The sequence below is a fragment of the Bos indicus genome, chromosome 22 (assembly GCF_029378745.1).
Source record: "Bos indicus isolate NIAB-ARS_2022 breed Sahiwal x Tharparkar chromosome 22, NIAB-ARS_B.indTharparkar_mat_pri_1.0, whole genome shotgun sequence".
Classification (NCBI taxonomy): Eukaryota; Metazoa; Chordata; class Mammalia; order Artiodactyla; family Bovidae; genus Bos; species Bos indicus.
The window spans coordinates 54,287,156-54,313,018 of NC_091781.1; the positions used below are offsets into that span (position 1 = coordinate 54,287,156).

Consider the following 25,863-nt stretch of genomic DNA (forward strand, 5'->3'; position numbering starts at 1 on the left):
GGTGTAACTGGAGAGGGCAGGCTTTATCAGCCCGTCCAGAGCGCAGGGTATATACGCAGGGGACACAGCCCAGCCCTGAAGGTCCAGGCCTGGCGCTCTGAATCGCAGAGCTCTGCAGGTGCCTGACAGCTGCGTGCGGCTCGGCAGGCCCCCGGCCACCTGGCCTGCATCTGTGCTCTTCCAGGACAACTATTGTGAAAAGCTCGGTTTTAGGTGGGTTAGGAAAATGCAGGGAGAGTTATAAGCAATACGTGTTTATTTAATTACTCTGGAAACAAGCCCCACAAATGACGCCTGAACATAAAGGTACGTAAAAATGACCAAAATATCTTAAAACCACCACCTTCGGATCTTTTCGTAGTTTTTCCCTCAGAACAAGTGTGTGTTCAGCTGGACGGTAAGTCACAAACCATATCAGCTCACGTCGAGGCACACGATGACCCTGTTGTGTCTGGGGCCCCAAGGGGGCGCGGGGCCTCTTCCTCGCCGTCCGGGCTGCTGGCCCAGGGTCTGTGTGGGTGGAGAAGCGGGCCCGTGTGCTCACTGGTCGTTCTGCTGGCCCTCCGTGACAGACGTGGACACGGGTCCCTGGCCCTTGTTGACGTCGCTGATGCACACCCACTGCCCATCGACCGACTCCTTCCACAGGGTCACCTGCAAGCAGAGGGCGGCACCCACTGGAGGCGGCACCCCGCCCTCCTCGCCCGCGTCTCCAGGAGGGGCGCACACCCACCTCCTCAGAGAGCACCGCTCCCCATCAAGGGCTAAACCGAGCACTTACGTCCTGGTGGTTTCAGTGGAGGAACCAAGGTAAGTAAAGGAATAAACACACACACAGGAAGACAGGGGTGGGGAGAGTGATGTCAAGAAGAGGATGACTCCAGCTGCTCCTGGATTCATCTCCCTCAGATGAAGAACTGAGAACTTTTCATGGACATGATGTGCCTGAACAAATCCTACACCACAGCACTGAGGCTGAAGTGCCCCTCCAGCCAAGACAGCCTGACTCCATGACACGGTAAGAGGTGTGGCCAACGTTTAGCCCAGGGCCCCTTTCCAGGGCTGGCAGAGCACCACGCAGAGAGGCTTCTCCTGAGGCTCTGCATTGGAGTGAGAAGAGAGCCCTCTGCTTGCAAAGAAGTTATTACTTTGCAGATCGGCTACTCTGGTTTGGCTCCACAGAGATGAGGCTCTGCTGCTGAGACACTAGCTGTGCAGGGTAAGGCCCACCACAGCCAGCGCCGGATCTTGGGGCAGGAGTCTGTTCCTACAGGGAACGTGGACACACTGAAGGCTCGAGATGAGGTCACAAGTAAGTCATTAGTAACCTACAGCACTACTTGCCTGATGGCTCAGTGAGTAAAGAATCTGCCTGCAATGCAGGAGATGCAACTTCGATCCCTGGGTGAGGAAAATCCCCTGGAGAAGGAAATGGCAACCCACTCCAGTATTCTTGCCTGGAAAATGCCATGGTCAGAGGAGCGTGGCAGGATATAGTCCATGGGTTCGCAAAGAGCTGGACATGACTTAGTAGGTAAGAAACCTTGGAGCTGCTTCCCAGGCCAGGGACCACTTCCGACCACCCAAACTACACTGGCACTGTGTAGAAAAAAGCGAGTAGCCTCACGTACCCAGAAGTGCACACTCTTGCTCGGAAGCTCACCAGAGCGAGAGCCAAGCATCCTTTGGACCCTGTCCTGCTGCAATGCCAGGACAGGGACGTTGCAGGGTGAGCTGGGGGAAGGAGCAGGTAGGCAGTGCTATCCACATGCTCTAAAACTGTGCCACAAGGAAGTGCTTCAACAGAAAAAAGGTGTAAATAGAAAGTACTATGTTGAGAGGCTCCCAGGTACAGAATCTGAAGTAATGAGTGCTAGAATTGAACCCAAATGTTACCAGATATAGCACAGAAATACATGGTCTAATACATAGTTAAAGGACAAAAGAAACAGGAAATTAAGGAAGAATCCCTCGCAATTAATAAAAAGGGCAATAGTAACCTAATGTAAAAAAAACAATCTCAAGAGTATCCTAGGCGGGTAAATCAGGAGGTTGGGATTCAGACAAACTTCTATTAATAAAACAGATCATCAAAAAGACCCTATCGTAGCTCAGCAGATCTCTACTGAACACTGCCCCTCAGCTAACCAGGTAAAGAGCTGGAGAAGGAACAGGTGTGTGCATGGACAGGTGCCCAGCACAGTGTTCTGAAACTGACACGACACTGTAAATCGACAATACTCCCCGATAAAATGAAGAGGAAAAAAGGAAAACCTGAGAGACTGCTGTCTACTGTGCTGCGATGAGGGCTCTGGAACCGGGGCTAACGTCCATCCCTGGAGCCTGAGCTGGCCGGGAAACAAGGCTGGAGAATGCAGGGGTGGAGAAGCCGGCAGGGAGGGACCCGCGACGAGGCCCTCCTGGACCTGGAGTCCCTGGCGCCTCTGGAAGGCACCACAGTCACAGGCTTGGTGGGTGATGAGGAGGATACACACGCCCCGTGCACCCGAGAGGGAGAGGTTTGAAAAGCCCACGAATCCACAGGCCTGGCTTCTGTGGAGGGCTCCCCCACCTACACGGGCAGCACCTGTGCACTGCGGCTTCCGGGTTTGAGTCTATTCGTGTGAAGGGTAAGGAAGGAGACAGGAAGCCTGGGGTGTTGGTTCTGCACCCTCCAGTCTCAGTGAGAACCCAGGAACCCGCTGTTCCCTGCGGTGTGGAGGCCGCATTAACCACAGTCAGGCAGAAGAAACGCTGCCGCCCTGTGGCCATTGCCCAAAACAGCACTAAAACCGCCGCTTCAGGGCTCTCAGACTCGCCAGGCCTGTTGGGTTGTAAAAGGCACCCGCCTTTAAGAAACATGCTCTGGCATCTCATGGATAATAATCTGAAACAGAGGCCGCTTTCCCAAAGCAAGTTGCAGAGATACATTTTCCTCACACGGCTTTCAACAGTAGTAGCTAAACACATACTCTAAATCTCCAATTAGTAGAAAGAATCAACAGGAAACTGAAAGACTCAGTCCCAGCAGGAGCCTGGAAAGAAGGAACCTCCTAGTCTGTTGGTGGAAGTGTAACCTGGTAGACCTACTACGCAGAACATGATGGAGGTTGGTGAAAAACTGAGAAGGAAGCACAGTCACGTGAGAAAGAGCCCTTCGCATACAGGGCCTGCAGACAACCGAACTCAAAAGATAACTGTACCCCCAACTCCTCCGCATCATTTATAAACAGGAAAATGATAAATACCAAAGACAGATGAACTGGTAAAAATCGTGGTACAGATATAATGAAATTACTTCCTCATCCATGGAAACAAAGGAAAAATGTTCATTGCAGCTATGTGGATGGACCCAGAGGATCCCACGAACCATCTAATACAGATACAGACAGACAAATATTTCGTGATTTTCGTAACATGTGTGATCTAAATAGTGTGAAATGTGAACTTCAAAGAGAAACAGGCTCAGTGAGGGAGAAAGAAAACGAAAGGAAGTATAGTACAATACAGTGGGCGGGTACCTGAAAAGGTTGGGATTCACATACATAAACTATTAGATTCTCTAATCAACAAGAACCCACCGTAGGCAGCGAGAGAACGCCAGTGAACACGGTGCCCCAAGCTATCCCGCTGAAGACCCTGAGAAACCACAGGTTGTGCGTGTGTACAGGTGACGAGCACCCAGTATTCTGAAGCTGACACGACACCGTACACCAAGGATACTTCCAGATAAAGAGGGAAAAAGGGAAACCTAAAAGAGTATTACCTAGTGTATTGCGATGAGGCTTCTGAAACAGGGGCTAATGTCCATTCCTAAAGCCTGAGCTGGCTGGGAAACAAGGCTGGAGTGTCCAGGGCTGAAGGAGCTGGGGGGAGGGACCAGCAATGGCCCACTCCTGGACCTGCGTGCCTGTTCCCTGGAAGGCCGCACAATCATCAGACACGGGTGGGTCACGCAGAGGCTAAAGCACACCCAGCTCACCCAAGAGCTGAGTCCTCTGGGCCCGACAGGTATGGAAAGAGCCCGAGTCTCCACAGACGGCTTCCGTGGAGGGCTCCCCTCCTCTAGCCTCAGTCCAGGGGCCCAACCCCACGTATGTCGGGCACCAGGGCTGAGGTTTCCCGGGTCGGCACCTCTTGGAGTGAGGGGTAAGGGGAAGGGAGGAGACAGGAACCCTGGGGTGTCTGTGCCGCACCCTTCAGTCTCCTGACAGCCCAGGAACATGTAGTCCCCCAGGGTTCTGGAGGCTGGAGTGACTACAGCCAGGCAAAGAAACCTGCCACCTTGTGGCCACGTCCCCAAAGAATTAATTAAAACCGTGGTTTCAGGGCAGTTCAAACTGACCAGGCCCTTGGAGCCGTTAAAGACAGTTACCTTCAAGAAATATTGCCCTAGTATCTCATGGATAAAGAATTCGTAACGACCCATTTTCCAGAAGTGGGTTGCAGAGAAAGATTTTCCTCCACTGCTGTCAACCTTAGTACAGAAAGACATGGTCTGCATTCCCAACTGGCAGAAAGAAGTCACCCCAAACACCAACCTGGAATCCCATCACACCCACAGAAGGACAATCCTTACAGTGTGAAAGGCAACCCCAGAGAGCACCTGGGAGGAAGGGAACCTGCCTACTCTGTCGGGGGGAACGGAACTGGTAGACCTACTCGGCAGAGCACTATGGAGGCTGGTCAAAAATTCAGAAAGAGATCTACTACAGTCAACTTGGAAAAAGACCTGCTGTCACAGGGCCTGTAGACACCAAATACGAAAAGATTTCCTGCACTCCAGTGTTCACTGCACCATTATTTACAAACAGAAAAGCGACAAATACTGATGACAGACGAACCAGTAAAAAATAAATGTAGTGCAGGCGTACACTGGAGTACCGACTCATCTGTAGGAACAAAGGAGTAATGCCAGTTGCAACAATGTGGATAAACCCAGAGATGATCCCAGGAATGATCTAATCCAGACAGAGACACACAGATATTTTACGATTTCAGTAATAGGTGGACTCTAAACACTGTTACAGGTGAACTTGAAAGAGCGTGTCAGTGAAGAACAAAGAAGAACAAGGAGATGTTAGTGCAGGGTATGGTGGGCAGATAAATGAGAGGGCTGGGATTCACATATATAAACTCCCATCACTGAGAGAGATGATCAGCAAGACTCTACTGCAGCGCAGAGAGAACCCCAGTGAACCTGTGTCCTAAGCTATCCAGGTAAAGAATTCAAGAGGAGGGATGTGCATAAGCATAGGTGACCAGCACCCAGCATTCTGAAACCGACACGACACTGTAAATCAACAAAACGTCCAGATAAAATAGAGGAGAAAAGAAAAACCTCAGAGAGTATTATCTACTGTGTCGCGATGAGGCCTCTGAAGCCTGGGGTAAAGTCCATCCCTGGAGCCCGAGCTGGCTGGGAACCAAGGCTGGGGTGGCGGGGGGCCAAGGGAGCTGGGAGGGAGGGGCCGGCAACAATGCCATCTTGGACCTGAGTGTCTGGTCCCTCTGGAAGGCACGGCATCACCAGATGTGCGTGGGACATGCAGAGCGTTAAGCGCACTGAGTGTGCCGAGAAGAGGTGAGTCCTCGGGGCGGGAAGAGGTCTTGATGGAGGGCTTCCCATCTCTAGTGTCTGTCCAGAGACTCAACCCCACCCACGTCAGTCAGCCACCTGTGTGCTGGGGATCGGCAGGGGTTGGTATTTTGGGTGCTGAAGGGTGAGGAGGAGGAAGAAAGGAGGAGGAAGCCCTTCAGTGTGTGTGTTGGCGCATACTGTCCCCTTGACAGCCCGGGAATACGGCTTTTCCTGAGCTTCTGGAAGCTGCAGTAACCGCAGTTGGTCAGGAAGGGAGGTTGCTTCCTTGTTATCGTTTTCTATAACAAGAACTTTAAATCCACTGCTTAAGGAAGGGTCATATTCCAAAGACATGTTTGCTTCTAAATGATACCTGCTGTCAATTAATGACTTTGGGTAGGTAATGTAATAACCATGAAAACAGGGCCCACTTTTAATAAGGAAATTTCAAAAGGTACATTTTACTCACACTGTGAAAAAAAAAAAAGATATTCAACCTAATATCAGACATTTAAATCAAGGTGTGGAAATAACAAATACAGGAAGAGTGTTCAGAGAAAATGGAGCCCTTGTAAGATGCTGACAGCAGTGCAATTGGTAACAGCCTCTACAGAGAACAGAACGTGGTTCCTCAGAGTCAAGACAGACCCACTGCTGGGCCGTTTCAGGCTCTGGCGAATAGGCACGTGCATGACTACTGCCTCATCTGTGCAACGGCCTCCCAGAGACAGAGAATACGCTCCTGGTTGCCAAGATGGACGGGGTCTACAGGAGCGATGGATGGGGATTTACCATTAGCAGATGGAAGCTATTATACACAGAATGGATTAACAACAAGGTCCTACCACAGAACCGAGGGAACTACATTCAGTATTTTGTAACAAACCACCATGGAAAGGAACATGAAAGAAACATGTGTAACTGAATGACTCTGCTGTGCAGCAGAGATTAATACAACATTGCAAATCAGCTATATGCCTCAATTCACAACAGCAACAACACAGACACCACGCTAAGTGAAACAAGCCACTCACAACATCAAATCCTTTATAACTCTACTTCTAGGAGGTGCCTAAATGCTCCATTCATAGAGACAGAGAGCAAAATGAGGGCTGCTAGGTGCTGGTGCAGAGGTGGGGGGTCTGAATACCACAGAGGATGAGATGGTTGGAAGGTATCACCGACTCGATGGGCATGAGTTTGAGTGCGCTCCGGCAGTCGGTGATGGACAGGGAGGCCTGGCATGCTGCAGTCCACGGGGTCACAAGGAGTTGGACGCGACTGAGCGACTGAACTGACCTTATTGTCTCCACCAGAGACCGCCAGGATGTTGGCTGTGATGGACCAGCTGACATGCCACACAACGTCGTTGAACTTGTGCAGCAGTTTGGGAGACCACGTGTTGCCCGAGGCATCGTCACAGGTCCAGACGAACACCCGACCGTCCTGGGAAAAGAAGGCTCGAGTCAGGAGGTGGGGGCGGCAGGCCTCCCCGGTGACGTCTTCTCCATCTGCATCTGTGCTGGGCCTTTTCAGGGACGGGGAGGGAACCAGGGCAAACCACAGCCAAAGACCTCCTGGCTGTTTCCAGCTTTGACAACCGATTTCCAGCCCGGCACCCCTGCCTGTATCCCTTCAGCCCAGGAACACGCCTCAGGCTGGGCAGGAGTCTCCCAGGTCCCTTTCCTCATACCGGTTTCAGGGATGGGCTTTGTCAACACTGCTGTTTCTCAAATGTTCCCTGGGACTTTCCCACATGTGCCAAGTCACCTCCTGGTTTTGGTTTCCAGTAGCCCCGTACTTTCTCAATGGAATGGGTATAGGTGTTTAAAAAGCCAAGCTCAGAGAATGAGAAGCGACCAAAAAACCACACAAAAATACACACACACAACAAACCAAAACAAAACCATCTTTTACATCATTTGAACCTCTTATACCTGGTCCTCTCAAATTTAGGACCAAGTAGAACAGGCTCGGAGGAGGGCACGGCAAACCCACTGCAGCCTTCTTGCCCGGAGAATTCCATGGACAGAGGAGCCTGGCACATTGCAGTCCACAGGTCACACCAGAGGACACAAGTGAAGCGACTTAGAACACGTGCACGCACAAGAACAGGCTCCAGTGATGTAAAAGGCCTGGCTTAACTCGCATCTTTGGTCAAAGTGTTAGTCACTTCAGTCCTGACTCTGCGACTCCATGGACTGCAACCTGCCAGGCTCCTCTGTCCATGGGATTCTCCAGGTAAAAAGACTGGAGTGGGTTGCCATGCCATTTTCCAAGGCATCTTCCTGACCCAGGGATCAAACTCAGGGTCTCTCGTATTGCAGGCTGATTCTTTACCATCTGAGCCACCAGGGAAGCCCCCTCATCTTGGATGAGTGAAGTGAAAGTCGCTCAGTTGTGTTTAACTTTTTTGTGACCCCATGGACTCTACAGTCCATGGAATTCTCCAGGCCAGAATACTGGAGTGGGTAGCCTTTCCCTTCTCCAGCGGATCTTCCCAACCCAGGGATCAAACCCAGGTCTCCCGCATTGCAGGTGGATTATCAGCTAAGCTATCAAGGAAGCCTCATCTTGGGTGGTTGCATATAATTAAAGGCTTGTCCTGGGTCTTTTCTGTCTGGGAAGCATGAGCAAGGAGATGAGCCCAAGGTCTTAGGATTTCCCACTGATCCTAGTCCTTGCTTGGGAACACTCTTAATGCCCAGGTAGCTCCAATCCCTTTCCATAAAAGGGTCAGGAGGGGAACTAGTCCTGAGTCTGGTCTTGCTCTTGGCTCAGTGGAAGAAAGCCACTGTGGCTTCTGGTCAAGACCTCACTGGGAGGCGAGCGGGCTCCAGAAGCGCTTACCTGCAGTGGTCCACAGGGGCCAGCCTCCTGCCCCTCCAAGCACTTTCCCCAGGGGACTGTGAGGGCCGACGGGACTGCCCGAGATTAACTAACGTGGGCCGCCTGCATGGCTCTGAACTGACCTGAGAGCAGCTGGCGATGGTGCTGGTAGGCAGGCCGATGGAGGGGGCCCAGGCCACATCTCGAACCCAGTCACTGTGGGCTTCCAGCTTCTGCTCTTCCTTCCACTGGCCGTCCTCCTCCTCCCTAGCAGGGGAGACGGGAGGGAGAACCCAGCAGGCAGAGTCCAGGCACCATTGCCTCACCTCCCTTCCTCCCCCGCCCCAAAGGCTCCACAGGGGTGGAGAAGCTACTCCATCTTTCTGATAGCATTTGTTGAGCCAAATAACAGCAGTTAGGAAGAGTCAAAGCGCCCGAGGAAAGGGCAAGATTTTGACTTTTTTTTAAAATAAAGGATGTCCTCTGACAGACTGAAGACAGTATTCAATGGGCAGAAGGGGAAAAGGTGATTCTGTTTCTGGTGAACTGAGGTTGAGTCACGATGGACAGTAGACAGGGTAGAAGACTCCCCTTAAAAAGGTCGCCAGCTCCACTCACTTCCACAGTTTGATGAGGTTGTCACAGCCGCCTGACGCAAACTTCTTGATGTAGTTGGGCTTCTGCCCGGATGGCTGGTCTATGAGGCTTCCGGGTACGACAGCAGGGGCCCAGCTGACAGCATTGCAGCCGATCTGCAGAGAGAGGGTCTCGTGCTGACTCTGCCCCTTGGCCCAGCGACAGGACACTGCTTCTGCAGACCCAAGGCTGGTGATCATCTCCTCTCCAATTCTCAGGACTGGATTATGCAGGACAGCTCTTTTAATGAACTAAGGATTAGCCACCCAGAACTCTGCTTCAAGGATTCCTTACAGTGCACGTCTTTCTCAGCAACATGCATTTAAAGTAGGAAGCAGGGACTCTCAGGAATTTAAAAGACAGAACATATTCCAAATATACGAAGGGAGGGCACAGATTTCAGAAAACCACACAAAGTAAATACATGGATTCATCAATCACTCTGAAGTACTCCTGCAGTCACTCCCAGGTCAAAAAATAAAATGACCATTTGCCCAAGAAGCTCTGTCGTTCGTGTCCTACTTGAATCACAGCTCCTCTTCCCCGTAAGTAAACATTATTCTGATTTCTATTTATTTTAGCACATTCATCACCCAAACGCGCATTCCGAGGCACCAGTGTAGTTGTGCCATTAAAAATATATATTTGAATTGCAGTATCTCTTTTTTATTGAAAGGTAGTTGATTTGCAAGACTTGTGTTAGTTTCAGGTGTAGCAAAGGGATAGTTACATATATGTTTTTTCAGATTTTTGTCCACTTTAAGTTATTAATATTACAAGATACTGAATAGAGTTCCCTGTGCTATACAGTAATTCCTTGTTGGCTATTATTTTTATATAGCAGTTGGTACATGTTAATCACAAATTCCTAATCTATCCTCGCCCTTTTTCCCTTTGGTAACCATAAGTTTGTTTTCCTTTTTTGGGTCACGCTGTGCCGCATACGGGATCTTAGTTCCCCAACCAGGGATCACACCCACGCCCCCCGCACTGGGAGCACAGTCTTAACCAACGGGCCACCAGGGAAGTCCCGTAAGTCTGCTTTCTATGTCTGTGAGGCTGTGTTTTACACCAATCTTTAAATATGAGAGATATCATATGGTGTTTGTCTTTCTCTGACTTTATTTTTATAATAATCTCTAGGTCCATCCACGTTGCCGCATATGGCATCATTTTGTTCTCCGTATGGCTGAGTAATATCCCACTGTATGTGTGTGTATATGTGCGTGCCGCATCATCTTCATCCGTTCCTCTCTTTACGGACGTTGACGCTGTTTCCACGTCTCGGCTAATACAGTGCTGCTATGAGCAATGAGGTGCGTGTATCTTTTCAGAGGAGAGTTCTCACTTTTTCTGGATACATGCCCAGGAATGGGACATATATCCCCCACACGGTAGCTCTAGTCTTAGTTTTAAAGGAGTCTCCACACTGTTTTCCATACTGGCTGCATCAATTTGTATTCCCAGCAACAGTGCAGGATGCTTCTCTCCTTTTCTCCACATCCTCCCTAGCATTTATTTTTTTTGTAGACTTTTTGATGATGTTTATTCTGACCAGTGTGAGTAAAAACATTTTTTTGATGTTTCTTGCATCTCTCATTTATGGATTCTCCCTATGATCTTACTGATCAGATTCAGGTTTGTTTCCTTTTGCCAGGACTACAGAGTATGGTGTACTCCTTCAGCAGGAGGCACACGACCTCAGACTGTCTCTCTCTCTGTGTTATTACCACGTCAATAATTTATGCCTCTTTTAACTCACTGGGCATTCCAAAATGGCGATACTGTCATTCTATCCTTTGTCATTTATTACATGGAATACTCCACACAGGGGCTATTTCATTCACTAATGTTTGCTTCCCCCCAGGGGTGCAGATCAGGTAGGAAAGGCAGCATAAACACTTAATCCCTTCTGAACCAGTTTCTTGTTATTCTTCAAAGATGACTGATTCTTTTTTATTAAATAACTATCAGGATGAAGGCATGGATTTAAGCATATTTGATGGCTTTTGGTTCATTGCAATCATTCTCACTTTTTACACTCAAACTGCCCATCTTCGGCACTTTGAGCCTGTTCAAGGTGGCTCCTTTGACATAACCTTAGTATGTCTAAGTATGTCACTGATTTCTTTTCTATCTGGCATAACAAGATGTTTGTTCCTTTCCTGCCTCAAAACCTGGGATTGGCCATTTCCAGAAGAGCTCTGGATTCTTTCAGTGAGAAACTAATTCAAGTGTACTTCTGGTGCTAAGGATGTTCACTGACAGATGATTATTCATTTTATTTCATTTGACACACAGCAGGATGGTCTCAGAATAATAATGCCATCAACATGATACCTAGTAGTATTTGTATCAGTCCATGGGGTCGCCAAGAGTCAGACACGACTCAGCAACGTAAGAACTCCATTCTCCCACTGTTTTGTTTTTTGGTGAGGGGGTGTTTTTGTGTGGATGGTACCAACATGAAGAAGTCTAGATCTCCAGTTGCTTGTGCTGCACACCATTTTTAAATAGTTATACTCTACCTATCTTAGCCGAGCACATGACCAGGACTCATTCAGTTTAATACTGAACGGTCTTCACAACTAACTGTATATTTATATGGATGTCTTTCTAGCCATTTTTGTTGTCTAAAACTTATTCTCTCTAGTAGATACCTCAGAATGGCTTATGAAAACAACAGTCCCTGAGTTTTTGCATACTGATAACACTTTGCATTCCTTACACTCCAACCTGTAAAGACAGCTTTGAGATCTAACTGCTGTTAACAGCACATAAACTGCACAAGCTGATTAACTTTGACATCAGCATATCCTGTAAAGCCATCACTACAATCAAGATATCAAATGAATTCAAAGTGCTGAAAGAAAAAACCCTTCCAACCAAGAATACTCTACCTTGCAAAGTTACTGTTCAGAAGTAAAGGAGAGACGGTTTTCCACACAAGCAAAAGTGAAAGGATTTCATCACCACTAAAGCGGCCTTACAAGAAATGTTAAGGGACTTTTTTAAGCTGAAAAGAAAGGGTGCTAATTAGTAACAAGAAAACATATAAAAGTATAAGTCTTCCATGTTTTATGCTCATAATATAAAAATATATTAAAGGTAGTGGATTAATTGCTTATGACGCTATTATGAAGGTTAAAAAAGTAATAAAAATCTGTGACTACAGTAATTAAAAGGATACACAAAATAAAAAGATGTAAAATGTGACATCAAACAAAAAGTGGGTGGGGGAGGGTAAAAATATAGAGCTTTAGAATGGGAACAAATTTAAGTTATCAACTTAAAATAGGCTGTTATTAATATGAGCTGTTCTATGCAAACTCCATAGTAATGACAAAGCAAAAATGTATAGAGCAGATACACAAGAGACAATGACAGAGGAACCTGAACGTGAGAGTGACGGCGTTAGTCACTCAGTCGTGTCCAACTCCTTGTGACCCCATGGACTGCAGCCCACCAGGCTGCTCTGTTCACGGAATTCTCCAGGCCAGAAAACTGGAGTGGGTTAGCCATTCCCTTCTCCAGGGGATCTTCCTGACATGATCAAACCTGCGTCTCTTGCACTGCAGGGGGATTCTGTACTGTCCGAGTCATCATGGAAGCCCAAGGATAAAGGTCATCAAACTACAGAGTAAGAGAGCTAAAGAAGTAGAAAAGCCACAAAAAACAGTAACACAGCATGAAGTACATACCTATCAATAATTACTTTAAATGTAAGTGGACTAAATTCTCCAACTAGACATGGAAGGATGGCTGACAGGAGAAAAAAACAAGATCATCTGTATGCTGCCTGTAAGAGGCTCACTCCAGACTGAAAGACACACACAGCCTGAAAAAGAAGGGATGGAAAAAGATGTTCCATGCGAATGGAAACCAAGAGAGCTGACTTTAATACAGAGCCCACACTAAAAGACAAAGAAGGGCATTAGATAATGACAAAGGAGACAATCCAAAAAGAGGATGTAACATTTGTAAACATTTACGCACTCAACATAGGAGAACCAAAATACATAAAGCAAATATTAACAGACTTGAAGGGAGACATAGGCAGTATTACAGTAACAGTAGGGTTATGTCAATGGCAGATCATCCAGAAAATGGCCTTATGGGACACATTAGACCAGAGGAACTTTACAGAGATATAGAGAATGTTCCACCCAAAGCAGCAGAATACAGGCATGTCTCACTTTACTGTATCTTGTTTCAAGTTGAGTTCTTCACAAACTGAAGGCTGTGGCAACCATAAGTCGAGCAATTCAATTGGCACCATTTTCCCAATAGCATTTACTCACTTCCCATCTATGTGTCACACTTTGGTAACTTTGCAATATTTCAAACTTTTTCATTATTACACTGGTCTTGGTGATCTGTGCTGAGTGATCTTTGATGTTACTAACGCTAATGTTATTTATGACTTGCTAAAGGCTCATATGATGGTTAGTTTTTTTAGCAGTAAAGTGTTTTTTAAAGTATGTACATTGTTTTAGACATAATGCTATTATTGCATACTTCAGAGAACGAGATGGCACCCCACTCTAGTACTCTTGCCTGGAAAATCCCATGGATCGAGGAGCCTGGTGGGCTGCAGTCCAGGGGGTCGCTAAGAGTCGGACATGACTGAGCGACTTCTCTTTCACTTTTCCCTTTCGTGCATTGGAGAAGGAAATGGCAACCCACTCCAGTGTTCTTGCCTGGAGAACCCCAGGGATGGGGTAGCCTGGTGGGCTGCCGTCTATGGGGTCGCACAGAGTCGGACACGACTGAAGTGACTTAGCAGTAGCAGCAGACTAGTATAGTTTACATATAACTTTTATGTGCACTGGGAATCCAAAAATTCAGGCGACTCCTTTTATTGTATTATTTGCTTTATTGTGGTGGTCTGGGACCAAACCCACACTATCTCTGTGGGACAGTCTTCTCAAGTGCACATGAAACATTATCCAGGACAGATCTTATGTTAGGCCACAAAAAAGTCTTCATAAATTTAAGATGACTGAGTTACTGGTTCCAAATAGGAAAAGGAGTACATCAAGGCTGTATATTGTCACCCTGTTTATTTAACTTATATGCAGAGTACATCATGAGAAACACTGGGCTGGAAGAAAGACAAGCTGGAATCAAGATTGCTGGGAGAAATATCAATAACCTCAGATATGCAGATGACACCACCCTTATGGCAGAAAGTGAAGAGGAACTAAAAAGCCTCTTGATGAAGGTGCAAGTGGAGAGTGAAAAAGTTGGCTTAAAGCTCAACATTCAGAAAATGAAGATCATGGCATCCAGTCCCAACACTTCATGGGAAATACATGGGGAACAGTGGAAACAGTGTCAGACTTTATTTTTGGGGGCTCCAAAATCACTGCAGATGGTGACTGCAGCCATGAAATTAAAAGACGCTTACTCCTTGGAAGGAAAGTTATGACCAACCTAGATAGCATATTGAAAAGCAGAGACATTACTTTGCCAACAAAGGTCCGTCTAGTCAAGGCTATGGTTTTTCCTGTGGTCATGTATGGATATGAGAGTTGGACTGTGAAGAAGGCTGAGCGCCAAAGAATTGATGCTTTTGAACTGTGGTGTTGGAGAAGACTCTTGAGAGTCCCTTGGACTGCAAGGAGATCCAACCAGTCCATTCTGAAGGAGATCAGCCCTGGGATTTCTTTGGAAGGAATGATGTTAAAGCTGAAACTCCAGTACTTTGGCCACTTCATGCAAAGAGTTGACTCATTGGAAAAGACTCTGATGCTGGGAGGGATTGGGGGCAGGAGAGGGGGACAACAGAGGATGAGATGGCTGGATGGCATCACTGACTCCATGGATGTGAGTCTGAGTGAACTCTGGGAGTTGGTGACAGACAGGGGGGCCTGGGTGCTGCGATTCATGGGGTCGCAAAGAGTCAGACACGACTGAGCAACTGTGATCTGAAGTCCAGGAGTCTCTGGTGGAGGCGTCGGTTGACAGTGGCCTGCCGCGGGGCCAGGGGCACTGAATACAACTGTGATGGCATAAGTCCTTTTGAAGGAGGTTGCCATTATCACCACTGTTTGCCACCATAGTTTGGCCTCAGTCCAAACAACAGGGAGGGAACACAGCCCCGCCCATCAACAGAAAACAGGATTAAAGATCTACTGACACAGGAGGGCCAACAGGAGCTACTCCACGTTCTTCCACGTTCAAGGTCAGGAGGAGCGGCCATGAGGAGATACTCCTTGTCCAAGGTAAGGAGCAGTGGCTGCGCTTTGCTGGAGCAGCCGTGAAGAGATACCCCACGTCCAGGGTAAGAGAAACCCAAGTAAGACAGTAGGTGTTGCGAGAGGGCATAAGAGCACAGACACACTGAAACCATAATCACAGAAAACTAGCCAATCTGATCACACGGACCACAGCCTTGTCTAACTCAATGAAACTAAGCCATGCCCATGGGGCCACCCAAGACGGGAGGGTCATGGTGGAGAGGTCTGACAGAATGTGGTCCACTGGAGAAGGGAATTGAAAACTACTTCAGTATTCTTGCCTTGAGAACCCCATGAATAGTATGAAAAGGCAAAATGATAGGATACTGAAAGAGGAACTCCCCAGGTCAGTAGGTGCCCAATATGCTACTGGAGGTCAGTGGAGAAATAACTCCAGAAAGATTGAAGCAATGGAGCCAAAGCAAAAACAATACCTAGTTGTGGATGTGACTGGTGATAGAAGCAAGGTCCGATGCTGTAAAGAGCAATATTGTATAGGAACCAGGAATGTTAGGTCCACGAATCAAGGCAAATTGGAAGTGGTCAAACAGGAGATGGCAAGAGTGAATGTCAACATTCTAGGAATCAGTGAACTAAAATGGACTGGAATGGGTGAATTTAACTCAGATGACCATTATATCTACTACTGCGGGCAGGAATCCCTTAGAAGAAATGGAGTAGTCATCATGGTCAACAAGAGAGTCTGAAATGCAGTACTTGGATGCAATCTCAAAAACGACAGAATGATCTCTGTTTGTTTCCAAGGCAAAACCATTTAATATCACAGTAATCCAAGCCTATGTCCCAACCAGTAACGCTGAAGAAGCTGAAGTTGAACAGCTCTATGAAGACCTACAAGACCTTTTAGAATGAACACCCAAAAAAGATGTCCTTTTCATTATAGGGGACTGGAATGCAGAAGTAGGAAGTCAAGAAACACCTGGGGTAACAGGCAAATTTGGCCTTGGAGTACGGAATGAAGCAGGGCAAAGGCTAATAGAGTTTTGCCAAGAGAACACACTGGTCATAGCAAACACCCTCTTCCAACAACATAAGAGAAGACTCTACACATGGACATCACCAGATGGTCAACACTGAAATCAGACTGATTATATTCTTTGCAGCCAAAGATGGAGAAGCTCTATACAATCAGCAAAAACAAGACCAGGAGCTGACTGTGGCTCAGATCATGAACACCTTATTGCGAAATTTAGACTTAAACTGAAGAAAGTAGGGAAAACGAATAGACCATTCAGGTATGACCTAAATCAAATCCCTTATGATTATACAGTGGAAGTGACAAATAGATTTAAGGGACTAGATTTGATAGAGTGCCTGATGAACTATGGATGGAGGTTCATGACATTGTACAGGAGACAGGGATCAAGACCATCTCCATGGAAAAGAAATGTAAAAAAGCAAAATGGCTGTCTGAGGAGGCCTTGCAAATAGCTGTGAAAAGAAGAGAAGCAAAAAGCAAAGGAGAAAAGGAAAGATAAAAGCATCTGAATGCAGAGTTCCAAAGAATAGCAAGAAGAGATAAGAAAGCCTTCCTCAGCGATCAATGCAAAGAAATAGAGGAAAACAACAGAATGGGAAAGACTAGAGATCTCTTCAAGAAAATTAGAGATACCAAGGGAACATTTCATGCAAAGATGGGCTCGATAAAGGACAGAAATGGTATGGATCTAACAGAAGCAGAAGATATTAAGAAGAGGTGGCAAGAATACACAGAAGAACTGTACAAAAAAGATCTTCACGATCCAGATAATCACGATGGTGTGATCACTGACCTAGAGCCAGACATCCTGGAATGGGAAGTCAAGCGGGCCTTAGAAAGCATCACTACGAACAAAGCTAGTGGAGGTGATGGAATTCCAGTTGAGCTATTCCAAATCCTGAAAGATGATGCTGTGAAAATGCTGTACTCAATATGCCAGCACATTTGGAAAACTCAGCAGTGGCCACAGGACTGGAAAAGGTCAGTTTTCATTCCAATCCCAAAGAAAGGCAATGCCAAAGAATGCTCAAACTACTGCACAATTGCACTCATCTCACACACTAGTAAAGTAATGCTCAAAATTCTCCAAGCCAGGCTTAAACAGTACATGAAATGAGAACTTCCAGATGTCCAAGCTGGATTTACAAAAGGCAGAGGAACCAGAGATCAAGTTGCCAACATCTGCTGGATCACAGAAAAAGCAAGAGAATTCCAGAAAAACCTCTGCTTTATTGACTACGCCAAAGCCTTTGACTGTGTGGATCACAACAAACTGGTAAATTCTTCAAGAGATGGGAATACCAGACCACCTTACCTGCCTCCTGAGAAATCTGTATGCAGGTCAAGAAGCAACAGTTGGAACCAGACATGGAACAATGGACTGTTCCAAATTGGGAAAGGAATACGTCAAGACTGTATATTGTCACCCTGCTTATTTAACTTATATGCAGAGTACATCATGCAAAATGCTGGGCTTGATGAAGTATAAGCTGGAATCAAGTTTGCCAGGAGAAATATCAATCACCTCAGATATGCAGATGACACCACCTTTATGGCAGAAAGCGAAGAGGAACTAAAGAGCCTCTTGATAAAAGTGTAAGAGGAGAGTGAAAAAGCTGGCTTAAAACTCAAAATTAAAAAAATGAAGATCATGGCATCCTGTTCCATCACTTCACGGCAAACTGATGGGGAAACAATGGGAACAGTGACAGACTGTCTTTTCTTGGGCTCCAAAATCACTGCAGATGGTAACTGCAAGCATGAGATTAAAAGACATTTGCTCCTTGGAAGAAAAGCTAGGACAAATCCAGACAGCATATTAAGAAGCAGAGACATTACTTTGCTGACAAAGGTCCGTCTAGTCAAAGCTGTGGTTTTTCCAACGGTCATGTATGGATGTGAGAGTTGGACCATAAAGAAAACTGAGCACTGAAAAGTTGATGCTTCTGAACTGTGGTGTTGGAGAAGACTCTTGAGAGTCCCTTGGACTGCAAGGAGATCAAATCAGTCAATCCTAAAGGAGATCAGTCCTGACTATTGACTGGAAGAACTGATGCTGGAGCTCCAATGCTCTGGCCACCTGATGCGAAGACCTGACTCACTGGAAAGGACCCTGATGCTGGGAAAGACTGAAGGCGGGAGGAGAAGGGGACAAAAGAGGATGATATGGTTGGATGGCATCACCGACTCGATGGACATGAGTTTGAGCAACTTCCCAGAGCTGGTGAAGGGCAGGGAAGCCTGGCATGCTGCAGTCCATGGGGTCACAAAGAGCCAGACATTACTGAGCGACTGAACTGAAGTCCTATTAAGCATCTTTTCTGACTACAATGATATGAAACTAGAAATAACAAGGAGAAAACTGGAAAATCCACAAATACGTGAAGAATAGACAACATGCTACTGAACAGCCAGTGGATGAACAAAGATATTAAAAGAGTAGTAACAAAAACACCATCGGACAAATGGAAGCAGAAATACAACACACCAAACTTTGTGGAATGCAGTAAAAGCGGTTTTAAGAGGGATGGTCACAGCAATAAATACCTAAAGGAAAAAAAGTCTCAAAAAACCCCAAACTTTATACCTCAAGATACCAGTAAAAGAACAACAAATGAAGACCAAAGTTAGTGGAAGGAAGGAAGGAACAAGAATCAGAGTAGATATAAATGAAGTAGAGACTAAAAAGACAACAAAAAGATAAATGAAACTAAGAAGTGGTTCTTTGAAACTATAAATAAAACAGACAAATGTTTAGCTATACTCACCAAGAAAAAAAAGAGGGCTCAAATTTCATTTGATAAATGAAAGAGGGGTAACTGACACCACAGAAGTACAAAAGCTCATCAGAGTAACCAAGAAAAATAATAATGCAAACAAACGGTAGCAGAAGTAATGGATACATTCCTAGAAACATACTGCAAGACTGATTCACGAAGAAACAGAAAATAAAATTAGACCATTAACTATGAACACAGATGATAAAATCCTCAACAAAATAATCAGCAAACCAAGTTCAACAACATAATAAAGGATCACACACAGGATGAAGTGAGATTTATTCCAGGGATTCAAGGCTGGTTTAACAGCCAATCAGTACAGGTGTTTACACGAGGTTAACAAAATGAAGGAAGAAAAAAAAAACCACATAATCATCTCAGTAGATGCAAAAGAAGCATCTGATAAAATTCAATACCCATTTATGACAAAACTCTCAACAAAATGGGTATGGAAGGCATGTCCCTCAACATAATAAAGGCCATACAGGACAAGCCTATAGCTAACATTATTCTCAATGGTGAAAAGCTGAAAGCTTTTCCTTTAAGATCAGGAAGAAGACAAAGATGCCCATGCTTGCCACTTTCATGCATCAAAGTATCAGAAGTCCCAGCGAGAGCAATCAGACAAGAAAAAGAAATAAAAGGCATCCAAACTGGAAAGGAAACAGTGGAACTGTCAGTATTTGGAAATGGTATATTATATACAGAAAATCCTCAAGATCCACCAAAAAATTATTAGCAACAATAAAAGAATTTAGTAAAACTGAAGGATACAAAATCAATATACAAAAATCTCTTTACATTTCCATATACCAATATGAACTATCAGAAAAGAAATTATGAAAACAATCCATTCACAGGTGCATCAAGAAGAATAAAATACCTAGGCACAAATTTAACCACTGAGGTGAAAGACTGGTACACTGAGAACAACGATGAGAGAAACACAGATGAAAGGTATCTGTGCAGATGGACTGAAGAACACTGCTGGAGCGTCAATTCTCCTCAGCAATCTACGGATCTGATGCGATTCCTATCAAAATTCCAATGCCATTTTTCACAGAAACAGAACAAACATCCTAAAATCTGTATGGAATCACAAAAGACCCCGCAATTCAAAAATGCAGTGATCAAAACAGTGTGCTCCGTCACTTCAGTCATGTCCAACTTCTTGTGACCCCACGGACTGTAGCCCAGCAGACTCCTCTGTCCATGGGATTCTCCAGGCAAGAACGCTGGAGTGGGCTGCCATTTCCCTCTCCAAAACAGTATGGTTCAGTTCAGTTCAGTTCAGTCACTCAGTCGTGTCCGACTCTTTGCGACCCCATGAATTGCAGCACGCCAGGCCTCCCTGTCCATCACCAACTCCCGGAGTTCACCCAGACTCATGTCCATCAAGTCAGTGATGCCATCCAGCCATCTTATCCTCTGTTGTCCCCTTCTCCTCTTGCCCCCAATCCCTCCCAGCATCAGAGTCTTTTCCAGTGAGTCAACTCTTCCCATGAGGTGGCCAAAGTACTGGAGTTTCAGCTTTAACATCATTCCTTCCAAAGAAATCCCAGGGCTGATCTCCTTCAGAATGGACTGGTTGGATCTCCTTGCAGTCCAAGGGACTCTCAAGAGTCTTCTCCAACACCACAGTTCAAAAGCATCAATTCTTTGGCGCTCAGCCTTCTTCACAGTCCAACTCTCACATCCATACATGACCACTGGAAAAACCATAGCCTTGACTAAACGGACCTTTGTTGGCAAAGTAATGTCTCTGCTTTTGAATATGCTACCTAGGTTGGTCATAACTTTCCTTCCAAGGAGTAAGCGTCTTTTAATTTCATGGCTGCAGTTACTATCTGCAGTGATTTTGGAGCCCCCAAAAATAGTCTGACACTGTTTCCACTGTTTCCCCATCTATTTCCCATGAAGTGATGGTACTGGCATTAAAAATAGACAGACAGTACTTATAACACTGCTCCTGTCTACATTTACTTATGTACCTGATACTTTCTACCCTTACTAAAATGTAAACTCCAAATAAATAAAACCCAACCAGACACATAGATCAATGGAGCAGAACAGAGAACCCAGAAATAAACCCATGCCTACGTGGGCAATTAATTTATGACAAAGAAGCCAGGACTATACAATGGGAAAAGGACAGTCTCTCCAATAGACAGTGTTGGGAAAACTTGGCGGCCACGTCAGGATGGAACTGAACCACCACCTTACACCATACGTAAAAATTACTTCAGAATGGATTAAAGAAGGTGAGCCCTGAAGCTATAAAACGCGTAGAGAAAAACTCAGGCGCTCAGCTCCTTGACACTGATGTTGGTGTTGATTTTCTGCACCTGATTCCAAAAGCGAAGGCAACAAAGAAGACGGAAACAAGAGGGAGCACGTCAAACAGAAGCACAGCGAGAGAGATCAGCGACAAGGTGAGAAGGCACTGTACAGAACGGGAAAAAATATCTGCAAACCGTGTACCTAGTAAGCAGTCAGTATCCAAAATAGAAAAGAACTCATAGAACTCAACAGTAAAAAGCAAATAATTGAACTCAAAAATGGCAGAGGATGTGAATATATGGTTTTCCAAAGAAGATACACAGACGCTCAGGTACCTGAAGACGCTCAACATCACCAGTCATGAGGGAAATGCAAATCAAAACCACAGTGGAGAGCACCGCACAGCTGTCAGAAGAGACACTATCGAACAGACAAGTGCTGGTGAGCACGCAGAGGGAAGGGCACCCCTCGTGCCCGGCTGGTGACGACGTAAGCTGGTGCAGCCACTGTGGAACACAGCAGGGAGGAGCCTCAAAAAATTAGAAGTAAAACTACCTAGATACAGCAGTTCCACTTCTGGCTATTTATACCAAAAAACAAACAAACAACAAGGAAACCCTCCATTAATTTGAAATATATCTGCACCCCCCATGCTCACTGTAACATTTATAAGAGCCAAGAATGTAAGCAAGCAAAATGTCCATCAACAGATGAATGGATAAACAGGTGGGGTATGTACACACACACAGAATATTATTCAGCCAAAAACAAGAATGAAATCCTTCCATCTTCAGCAGCATGGATGGACCTTGAGGCTATCATGCTAAGTGAAGAAAGAAAGAAAGAGAAAGACAAATAGTGTATGATCTCACTTCAACACGACACTAATAAAAAAAAAAACCCCAAGCTCACAGATACAAAGAACACATTGGTGGTTTCCAGAGGTGCTGATGAGGGATTAGCAAAACGGGTGAAAAGAGGTCAAAAGGTACAAACTTTCACTTATAACAGCCTGCAGGCTCCAATGCTGGGACATCTGAGGCCAACCAACCAGCAGGGCAGGAATACAGCCCCACTTATCAGCAGACAGGCTGCCTCAAGCCTTCCTGAGCCCACAGCTGACCCTGCCCACCAGGGGGACAAGACCCAGTTCCATCCACCAGTGAGTAGGAGCCAGTCCCTCCCACCAAGAGGTCTGCAGAAGTCTGTGAGACCAGCCTCCTCCAGCAGGGGCAAACAGAAGAAGAACCTGCACCCTGCAGCACAGAAACCAGTCACAGAGAGCTGGGCAGAATGAGACAGCAGGGCATGTTCCAGACGGAGAAACACGACACAGCCCCAGAGCCACAGCTAAGCGAAGTAGAGACAGGCAATCCACTCCAAAAAGAACTCAGGGTAATGACAGTAAAAATGTCTTAAGGTCTTGGAAAAAGAATGGAGGCACAGACTAAGACGACACAAGAAATGTTTAATAAAAAGCTAGAGAATCTAAAGAACAAAGAGAGATGAAAAACACAATAAGTGAAGGGAAAAACACACTAGCAGGACTCAGCAGCAGAATCAGGAATGCAGAAGACTGGACAAGTGAGCTGCGAGACGGAATGGGGGGAGTCACGGCCGTGAAAAAGAATGAAAAGAAAGGAAGACCTTCATCATAACATTAAACACACAACAGTCACATTATAGGGGTCCCAGAAGCAAAGAGAAAGGACCTGAGAAAATATTTGAAAAGATAATAGTTGAAACTTCCCTAATATGGGAAAGGAAATAGTTACTGAAGTGCAGGAAGCAGAATCCCAGGCAGGATAACCCAAGGGGGAAAAGGCTGAGACACGTAGGAATCAAATTGACAAAGAGTAAACACAGAGAAAATATTAAAAGCAGCAAGGGAAAAGCAACAAGTAGCGTACTGGAATTTCCATAAGGTTAGCAGCTGGTTTCTCAGCAGAAACTCTACAGGCCAGAAGGGGGCGGCACAATATATTTCAAGTGATGGAAGGGAAGAACCTGCATCCAATAATAACCAGCAAGGCTCCATTTAGAGGCTCGAAGGAGAAATCAAAAGCTTTACAGACAAGCAAAAGCTGAGAGAATTCAGCACCATGAGACCAGCTTTGCAACAAATGTTAAAGGACTTTTTCCAGGCAGGGCGAAAAAAGGTCCCATCTAGAAACAAGAAAACTATGAATGGAAAAACTCACTGGTAAAGGGAAACATAAAGGTAGGAAATCATCCACAGAAATATGGTATCAAAATCAACAATCGTGAGAGTACAAATGCAAAATATTGGAAATGCATTTAAAATGAAAAGACCAGCAATTTAAAACAATCTTTTTCTATATAGACTACTATATCAAAACCTCATCGTAACCACAAACTGAAAATCTACAGTAGATGCACAATATAAATAAGAAAAAGGAATCCAAACACAGCACTAAAGTTAGTCATCAAATCCCAAGAGATCGAAAGAGGAAAGCCCTACAAAAACAAGCCCACAACAATGAGCAAAATGGCAGTAACAACATACATATCAATAATTACGGTAGACGTACACAGATTAAACGCTCCAACCAAGACAGACTGGCCGAATGGACACAAATCTTCAGGTGTAAAATAAGTATCTGACGGGGACGTGATGCACAGCGTGGTGACTAGTTAACACCTCCACTAAAAAGTGATTAAAAACAGTAAATTATCGGTAAAAAGAGAATGAATGCATCTGCCATCTCCAAGCTTACAGTCCGCCTCTGCCCCGCCAAGCTCAGCAACCACCAGCCTGCCGTCACTGGAGTTCGCTTCTGCGTACTGTGGAATCAGAGTATGTACCTTTTGACTAAGTTTTCTCCACTCAGCATTTTAAAATTCATTTATCTTGTATCAGTAGTCATTTCTTTTAATTGCTAGGTAACATTTCTACTGCCTCACAGTTTGTTGGCCCACTCACCTGCCGATTCACATTTGGGTTATTTCCTAAAATCTGGCGAGTAAAGCTGCTGAGTCTGTGTGAACTTGAAAGTCAGTTTCGCTAAGTTAAATCCTTGGCTCGCACACTCTTTCGAGCGTTGTAAATGCGTTCTCCATTTTCTCTTGCATGATCATTGCTGTTGAGAAGTCTGATGATGTTCTGTTTCCCCTGTAAATCACATGGTCCTTTTGCCTAGATGCCTGAAGGATTTGTTTTAAAAGCCAGTAATTTCACTATTCTTAGGTCTTTGGCTTGTGATTCTGGGTTGATATTCTTAAATATAAGGTATACTCTCTCAAGATGTAGTTTCAAAGAGAGTTTTTGAATTTTAAAGTAGTTTTTCTTTAATCAATTTTTAGTATTTGTTCTGACTTCTTCTGGACTCCTAATATTCACATTTGATCTTGGCCTGTCTTCACTTTTTGTTAAAATCTATTTATAGCTTCATCTTGGGGGGATTTCCCCTTCTTTTCACTGTTTATCTTAAGGCATTATCTGTTGTTTATTTGTTCTTACACTCTTAAATTTAGTCTTTATTTATAATTTTAAATTTCTTGAGTCCTGTCACTTCATTTTTTCTGAATTTTTCTAATTTTCATTTATGCTATTTTTTGTCTTTTGTCATTTTAAAAGAAGTCTTTTCAGCTTGATTTGAAATAGATGACAACTGGTTCAATTTTTGTGGGCGTGTCTTTCTCTCACTGTCTGTAAGGGTCTATTCCACATATTCTTTGTTTCTTAAAGGAAAATTTTGTATGTGATTCACTTAAATACTTCTCTGGTATTTTTATGTGAAATTAGTTTTCCTGATGGTGAGGTTCAGGAAAGCCTCCCTAAGTTCAGAAGTCTCTTTCTGTGTCGTGTTAACAAACGTGACACTTGCTTTGGGGATTTCAAGGCTGTGTTCCTCTCGCCCACTCTGGTCTACATGCTTCATTCTGTGTCTCTCTCTGGCTCTGTGTCCCTCTGCTCAAGAGGGGCACTGCCGTGGAAGCAAGCCCAGCGGGTCGCGAGGGCCGGATTTCCCCAAGCCCCTTTTTAGTCTTTCTTCTTGTGGGTTCCCTCTACTCACATAGTATGAGACAGTGCAAGCCCACTCCCCCGATCAGTTCTCCAAAGAAGATACACAAATGGCCAGTAACATGTGAAAAGGTGCCTAACGTCATTAGTCATTGGGGAAATGCAAATGAAAACCACAAGGAGGTACTACTTTACAGCCACTGGGATGGCTATCATCAAAAAGAAAAGGAATGTTGGCAAGGATGTAGAGAAACTGAAGCCCTCATACACTGCTAGCAGGAATGTAAAATGGTGCAGTTAATTTGGATAACAGTTTAGCAGTACTTCAAAAAATTAAACAGAGCTTCCCTTACTTGGCAGTTTCACACCCAGGTAGTTACCCAAAAAAATTAAAACCACAAACTTATACACAAATGTTTGTAAGTGTTATTCATAATGACTGCTAAATGATGAATAAAAATGAAATAAATGCAAAATAAAATGTGTGTGTGTATATATATATATTCACACAATAGAATATTATTCAGTCA

The 25,863-nt window shown here is 45.1% G+C and overlaps 1 protein-coding gene across 1 annotated transcript in view; it reads right to left on the minus strand.

Annotated features, from left to right (window-relative positions):
* Nucleotides 1-238: 238 nt before the first annotated feature.
* The window catches only part of SEC13 (SEC13 homolog, nuclear pore and COPII coat complex component), a 35,259-nt gene continuing 9,634 nt past the window's right edge, over nt 239-25,863 (minus strand). The window contains exons 6-9 of the mRNA XM_019984909.2: nt 9,029-9,162; nt 8,554-8,677; nt 6,881-7,027; nt 239-654 (exon numbers count right to left, since the gene is read on the minus strand). Of these exons, the coding sequence (XP_019840468.1) occupies nt 541-654; nt 6,881-7,027; nt 8,554-8,677; nt 9,029-9,162 (519 nt within the window). The 3' untranslated portion in view covers nt 239-540. The remainder of the gene's footprint in view (nt 655-6,880; nt 7,028-8,553; nt 8,678-9,028; nt 9,163-25,863) is intronic.